This window comes from Acanthisitta chloris, unplaced genomic scaffold (genome assembly GCF_000695815.1).
Source record: "Acanthisitta chloris isolate BGI_N310 unplaced genomic scaffold, ASM69581v1 scaffold11338, whole genome shotgun sequence".
In the NCBI taxonomy this organism is placed as follows: domain Eukaryota; kingdom Metazoa; phylum Chordata; class Aves; order Passeriformes; family Acanthisittidae; genus Acanthisitta; species Acanthisitta chloris.
In genome coordinates, this window is record NW_008686537.1 from 12,161 (window position 1) to 20,120 (window position 7,960).

Here is a 7,960-nt window from a genome sequence, read left to right on the forward strand (position 1 = left end):
ATGAGAAGAAGGTGCAGGAGTAAGAAATGTTTGTGTAGGGGTGTGGAAAAGGCCACAGGGCAGGATCACTGCTGAGTTGATTCTTTGGAGTCTGAGAGAAGAGAGAGAGAGAGTAAAGTTCATCATTTAGAGATGAAAACATGGCCAGTAACATGAGTAGTTCTTACAGGCAGGAATCAGGGTAGGAATCAGAGGAAATGCAGGTGTTTAACTCCATCCTGTTATTTATGGAAGTCATCCAGAGCTGCACATGACTTACAGCTCCATTTTCCCCTACAAACCAAACATCCTCCTGGTTGTGCCTGCAGAGTTGGGGTGATGGGACCCCCTGTGTCTGCCTCTTCCCCTCCTGCTGTTCCTCTGTCCTCACCAGCAAGCCCAAACTCAATAATCACTGCCTATACAGTCAGCTGGAAACGAATTATTAGCTTATTATTTCCTAGAGGTCCAGGGCTGTGTGATGCATAGCCTTTCCCTACAGACTGTGCATGTTTAACAGCACACTGGGACCATCTCCTCCATGTTTGTGGAGAGATTTTTGGCATATGCTGTATGTAAATGTATAAATATACATAGAACTAAAGATATAATGAACTTATGGACAGATATTCCCACGTGTGCCTGGATCTTACACAAACTGATGGTTTATGTGCCTGCACAGAGAAGGATCCAGGGAGAGCTTAGAGCCCCTTCTAGTGCCTAAAGGGGCTCCAAGAGAGCTGAGAGGGACTTGGGACAAGGGATGGAGGGGCAGGACACAGGGAATGGCTTCCCACTACTAGTGAGGCAGGGAGAGGTGAAATGTTGTGAAGGAATTCTTGGCTGAGACACTGGCACAGGGTGCCCAGAGCAGCTGTGGCTGCTCCATCCCTGGGAGTGTTCCAGGCCAGGCTGGATGGGGTTGGAGCACCCTGGGCTGGTGGGAGGTGTCCCTGCCCATGGCAGGGGTGGAATGGGATGAGCTTTAAGGTCCCTAAATGTCCCTTGCTCCAAGCCTCATCCAACCTGTAGCACAACTAAAAACCTCTTTAATTTTCCATTGCTGAGTAGCAAAATGTCTATAAACATCAGAAAAGCTGATTTCCCCCAGTTGCTTCTTGCCATAAATACCTCTGGAAGGGTTTTTTTTGCTAACTTGTTTTTCCAGTACCATCAGCCCTGAGTTGGGGTTGTTTGCCTTTATGGTGGGTAAGGTCCATCATGTTGAAGATCTGCAAGTTTTTTAGCCCAAGGCTTGTAGAGTTGAGCTCCATGTGATGAAAAGAGTAAATGTTACAGGTTTAAAACCTGAGGAAATCTTAAAAAAGGGATAGAAAAGCTCCTGCCACAGGAACTAGAAGGTATGGCTTTAAACTGAGAGAGAGCAGGGTTTGATGGATACAGGGAAGGAATTCCTGGCTGTGAGGTGCTGAGACACTGGCACAGGTTGCCCAGAGCAGCTGTGGCTGCTCCATCCCTGGGAGTGTTCCAGGCCAGGCTGGATGGGGTTGGAGCAGCCTGGGCTGGTGGGAGGTGTCCCTGCCCAGAGCAGGGGGTGGAATGAGCTGAGCTTTTATGTCCTCCCAACACAAACCATTCCATGATGATTCTATGCAAATGCAACAAAATTTGACCTGCAGGAGTGTAAAGCTGTGAGTGTGTGAGGCTGGTGCCATCTTGGTTTGGAAAGTCTGGATTGATGATGCTTTGGGCATCACTAGTTCCAAGGTTTGCACCTTTGGATCATGAGAGTTAACGTATTCTTCAATGTGCCATAATAAATATAGATTAAGTATATTTTCCATGTCCTTTCCCACTACCTAGAGTTAGGTATGGTGATGCCTTTTACCAGAATCAGAGTCCAACTTGTTGGCAGTTTCTTTGTGGAAAGAGTAAATTGTGCTGCAGATTCTTCTCCCCACTTGAATGGGAATAGATGTGAATCTCCAGGTGTTAGGGAGACACTTGTGGAATCACCTTGAGCCTATTTAAGAGGATAAAATGTCTCTCAAGAGCTTTGCCCAGGGGTTAATTCAAACTGGGCTCTGTGGGACTGTGATGGGTTTGGGGTAGCAGTGAAGAAGTCCTTGGGGCTCAAAAGAACTAGATATTAGGGATTTTAGCTGCTGCAGTCAAGGGATTCAGCATTGCTTTGGCTGCCTTGGAGCTGGGTGGGTGAAATGGGATCACAGGCTCAGACCTTGAGGCATATTTGTAAGCCAAAGGTGCCCCAAATGCCAAACCACCAGAGAAAAGCTTATTTGGGGACTAAGAGCAAGCTGTAAATCCATATGTTGTAGTTATCTGTTCCCCTAAATTGAATTTATTCAGCCTAAAGCTCTGGGGATTGGGCTGTGCACAAACTCTGTGAGATCCCTCTGGCTTTACCTTCTCCACAGATAACACAGAAACCTTTTTATTAGCTCCACAAAGTTGTTTCTATCCAAGTTGTGTTAGTTTCAGCAGTGGAAATGAGAATAACACCATGAAAAGCTCCAGAACACGCTGAGACTAAATTAGAGTGACAGCACAATTATGGAATAGGTGAAGTTTTCCCAGGGCAGGAGAGGGAAAGCAAGATCCAGGGGTCACAAATTATACAGGAACCTGCTCAGACTTGTGTTATTAAAGGCCTAATATAGAACAATTTGTACCAAACAACTATGGGAGCTCAACAGGAGGAAACCATGGGAAAAATTCATTAACTGCAGGGGAGTTAAACCAAAAATGCTCCAAATACAGCTCAGGTTTGGGGTGGGTTTTTTTGGCTAGTAGGACATGAGAGAAAGGAAAAGGGGATGGGGGAGCAGCCAGCAGTGACCCAGCACCAAAGGGCAGAGCCTAGTGTTGGCAATTTGATCTAACACATCATCTGAATATTTAAACCATTTATTTATACAAATGTACAGCATTTACAAGAGTTAAAAAATTAGCCGTTTAAAAGCAATATCACATAGAGCCTTGAGAATAAATATGGTGCAGCTCAGCATTTATGTGGCTTAAAAACCACCAGCAGGTTAGGGGCAGGCAGAGCACACCAACCTGGTGGTGCAGGGAAGGTCCTGGGTGGGTTCCCAACGTCAGCTCAGTCACTTTTCTTAAGATCAGTGGCCAAAATCATAGAATTTAGGGGTTGGAGTGGACCTTGCAGCTTTCACACTGGGATATATTAGAGTCAAACACTCTAACTCATTTTGACATAAAATTTTGAGAAGTTTAGGATAACATTTGTATAGTATAGTTGTCTCTGCTATAAACAAGAAAGTGCTAGACTTGATGGAGCCAGAGACCTCTTTTGGGCCTGTATAATTTATTCTAGGTGGCAGGTGAACTGCTACAGAGCTTTTGATTTCTGTAAAGTAAGGCTAAAACTTGTAGTTTTTCCAGTAGTTAACCAAGGTGTCCCAGACTGGAATTCCATGTATTTTCCTTCTCATTTTGTTGCATTTCTCATGTAATGAATCAGCCCTTGAAAGGCCAATTTTCTTCCACTGGCTACAAAGGGAGTTGAATTATTACCTCTCTAACACCAATAACTAAATTGGATCAGCAGCATCCTCAGGCTTTGAGGGTAGAGAGCACTACCAGGTGCCCTAAAAGGTCTCTGGTCTGGTTGAGGTTCACCTAAACACAGTGTGGAGATCCTCTCTGACCTGTTAGTGCCCAACTAGCATTGGAGCCTGTGTCATCTCACTGCAGGCACCTTTCAGGTGCTGCTGGTGGTCCTAAAATCCAACATCTTGGGAAGGAATCTAGCCATTCCTGCAGCTCAGCCCTTCTGGTTGCACCTCTCTGGCTCAGAGGTACCTACCACAGCTCAGGCTTGTTAAGTAACATGGAAACTGCAAAATGTATCTGGTCTGAAGGCAAACTGAGAGCTGGGAATGTGCAGCCTGGAGAGGAGAAGGCTCCAGGGAAACCTTAGAGCCCCTTCCAGTGTCTAAAGGGGCTCCAAGAGAGCTGAGAGGGACTTGGGACAAGGGGTGGAGGGACAGGACACAGGGAATGGCTTCCCACTGCCAGAGGGCAGAGACAGGTGGGATATTAGGAAGGAATTCTTGGCTGTGAGGTGCTGAGACACTGGCACAGGTTGCCCAGAGCAGCTGTGGCTGCTCCATCCCTGGGGGTGTTCCAGGCCAGGCTGGATGGGGCTTGGAACAGGATTGATTTTTGGAGTCTCCAGACATAGGTCAAACTTGCATAGAATAACAGATTGCAACTACCCTCTTAATATTAGAAATGTGTGAGCAATTCCCAGGAGGAGTGAAAGGACAGCACAAGGCAAGGTGTGGCTGTGAGTGAGCTCAGCTTTGCCTTCAGTTCACTTTTATTTAGCCTCTCCTCAGAAATAGCAGTTTTATATAAAAGAAATATCAAAATTTAACAGTGCTTGAAGGTCAATTTTCACAATGATGTAGATATAAAAGCTTTAATACATACATATTTTCATCACATCCCCAAGCAAAACACACCAAGGCTTCCAACCTGCTTTCCTTCCCCAGGGAAACCACCTGAAACTACATGTGCTGCTCCTCCTTTGCCTGCAATAATCCTCCCTGGAGGTCAGGCCAAAGGCCACAACACTCAGTTCAGCCCTTGCTTGCTCAGCTCTGCAGGTTCCTCACTGTTAAGGGTATCCCACATGGATGAGGACTTGCTCAGACTCTCTAGGAGCTCTTGGCAAAGCATTTGGATTCCATTTGACCTTCCTTCATCTGCATTTCACTAACTCACCCAAAGCACTTCAGAGCATGAACCTAGTGGAACTTGATCAAGCCCAAGTTACCTTGGAGCACAAGCAGCCAAAATTAGCTCATAAAAGAACAATTTATGACTAATAGAAGTTTGGCTTAACTTTAAAGCAAGTCCATGACACCTTTCTATCACCAACTTTGCAAGACAAAGTTGATTCTGGTTTAAAATTCATTCAAAACATTATATATATATATTTTTTTTTTTCCTGATAATTTATAGCTATCTTACAAGGCTTCCTGACTTGCAAAATATCTATTTTTTTCCCAGCAATATCAGCATTAAGAATCTTTCAAGCACTTTAGACCCTACTCAACATAGAAAAATAAATACTGCATACATGATTTGCAAGCAAAACACGAACCACAGGTCACCCAACACAGCTGTAGCTGATAGAAATCCATACTGCAGAGCAGGAATACAGTAAATAATATCTCAGAGGCTACTGAGGGTCAATTTTCTCTCTCAGACTGTAGGGCTGGTGCTAAAACATGAAAACAATGTCCTAAAACAACAGGAATCTGTTGGTTTGTGAGTATCAACATCTCAACCTGGAGATCCACCAGCTCTCCATCCTCCTCACAGCTGAGGGTCAGGGACAACACACCTCTAATCACATCAGAGCAATGATTTGGAGAGTTTCTCTAGTCCAGTTTATAAACCCCAGTGATCTTCTGCATGTCCTGGTGTGAAGGGCTGTGGGTTGGCTCTTCATGCTGCTGGACAACACCTTGGTCTGCTCCAAGCTGCTGCTCCCTTGACCTCACCCTTTCCAGGTGCTGCTTCCTTGCTGCAAATTCCTGCCCTCTCCAAGAGGACACTGCAAAGACACCTTGACTATGTGTTATTTACCATGTGTTCTCAAAGGGGTTAAGGAGACACTGGAGTTAGTGCACTGGGAAATGCTAACGAGGACATTCCCGATGAGTAAGTGATGATGTGATGTAGTACTTGTAAATCAAATTTCTTCATGGAGATAAGACATTAAGAAAATGTTAGGTTGGGCTTGATGATCTTAAAGGTCTTTTCCAACCTAAGTGATTCTGTGAAATCCATAAGCATTGGGCTTGGTCATGGATTCTGGCAACATTTTCCATGAGTTTCTTCAAAAACCAGTAGAGGCATGGAGTTTTTTTACATCTTTTGGATACATCCAGATCCCAAGCTCATGAGTCCATCACTACCAAGAACCCAGGAGGCAAACCAGCCTTTCACAGCCAACTGCAAAGCTCAGGCTCCTTGGGGAGAGGTCAGACACCCGTGCAGATGTTCTCCCCTGGCTCAGCTGCCTGTCCCTGGCAGTGTGACCCAGTGCTGTGACATCAGGCCCAGCCAGAGACAGGCTGTGGTGAGCAGGATGGGGTGTGACAGTCTCTGTGTCTTGTTGAGGGGGGCCAGGGTGGTGAACACGGCGTCTGTGGAGTTCTTTGGCAGGGGCAGGTTGCAGATGGAGCCTTCGCAGCAGGAGGTGCACACCTGGGAGCAACCAGGTTGGAGATTGGTTATTTGGTGAACAAAGTCAGGGAAACTAACATTCCCTTTCCACCCCTCACCCTTTTTGTAATCCAACTACTTAGAGAATTTTCCCCCTTCTTTATTCTTTCCAAGATAAACTTCATTTCTCAGAGTCACAGACTCAATGAGGTTGGAAAAGAACTCTGAGATCATTAAGTCCAACCTATGACATAACACCACCTTGTCAACTAAACCATGGCACATCCAGTCCAACCCTAAACACCTCCAGGGATGGTGAATCCACCACCTCCCTGGGCAGCACATTCCAGGGTCTAATCACCCTTTCTGTGAGGAAATTGCTCCTGATGTCCAACCTAAACCTCTCCTGGCACAGTTTGAAGCTATGTCCTCTCATCCTGTCACTACCTGAGAGAACACCCTGACTCCACCTGACTCCAACCTCCTGCCAGGGAGTTGCAGAGGGTGATGAGGTCTCCCCTGAGCCTCCTCTTCTCCAGGCTGAACACCCCCAGCTCCCTCAGCCTCTCCTCATGCCACTTGTGCTCCAGTCCCTTCACCAAGGATGATACTGATTGAACCAGTCAGACTTGTGGCTGAGCCCAGAAAGATTCTACCCAAATTTTATGTATAAAAAATACAATTTTTGTCCTCTACCTTGTATTCTTCATGCTTTATGTACGTGCATCCTGTAGCCAGACAGTCCTCTAATGGCACACAGCGTTTGGTGACCGAAACGCTCTCACCAGTGACTTTCATCATATGTTGGCTAAAGCAATACCTTGTACCTGCAAAAAAGAGAAAAAATGGGTTTAGCTGTCAAATTTGAGGTTTTGGTAGCCTACAAATAGGAAGAAGTAGAAAAGAAGCCTTGGATTTTTCTCAAATATTGGGATTTTTGGACGTATTTATCACAGTGTATAATGTGACTAAATACACATCCACCTCCTCCAAGGTCTGAGCAATCCTGTGGTTTCAAAGCACTTTGGAATACAGAGATTTGTTCCCAGTAGGAAAAAAAAAAAGATTCTATATACATACAATAAATTACTATAGATATCATATATATACAATATACAACCTAAATTTTATACTCTTAGATAATATATAAACTTCCCCCCCCCCAGTTTCATGCACAACCATTAATTCTGTACAGTTATGGTTTGACACATTGGAGACTCTTTTCCCTCTACCCTAACAACCCCTGGAAGTTGTCCTCATGCTCACAACTCCAGTCCTGACTCTCCCATGGCTTCTGCACAGTTAAGAGAAGATTCTTCACCCTCTCTGTCCCTCCCTTTTATCATCTATATAATAATGCCAAAATTCCAGCAGAAGAGTCAGGAAGATTGATATATTTCTCAGTTTTCCAGGCTTTGGAATAAGCACTATGACATGGACTGTGTCCCTGCTATTTCCATTGCATCTTCTGCATGCTCATCCCCAAGGGACACCATCCTCCTCCTCCTCCTCCTTTTTATAAGCTAAATCACACCAAAACTTCACAGCTGAATGACTTTCTAATGCTGTGGTTATTTATCCCCAGGCATGAGGAATTTGGGGGTATTTCCTGCTTTAGATGTTAGAAGGAAGCTGAAGGTGCTGCTCCCCTTCCTCCAAGCACTCCAAGAGGAAAACAGTGGATTTTCAACACAGGAAACACATCATTATAGATCTGTGCTCTGACCCTCCTGAGTGGGAATGGACACACAAAGATCATCAATTCAACTCTTGGCCCTGCCCAGGACACCCCAAC

At 45.2% G+C, this 7,960-nt stretch overlaps 1 protein-coding gene across 1 annotated transcript in view; it reads right to left on the reverse strand.

The window, feature by feature from the left end:
• Positions 1-6,012: 6,012 nt before the first annotated feature.
• The window catches only part of LYPD6 (LY6/PLAUR domain containing 6), a 6,619-nt gene continuing 4,671 nt past the window's right edge, over positions 6,013-7,960 (reverse strand). Inside the window, exons 3-4 of the mRNA XM_009080194.1 lie at positions 6,862-6,992; positions 6,013-6,207 (exon numbers count right to left, since the gene is read on the reverse strand). Coding sequence (XP_009078442.1) covers positions 6,013-6,207; positions 6,862-6,992 — 326 coding nt within the window. The remainder of the gene's footprint in view (positions 6,208-6,861; positions 6,993-7,960) is intronic.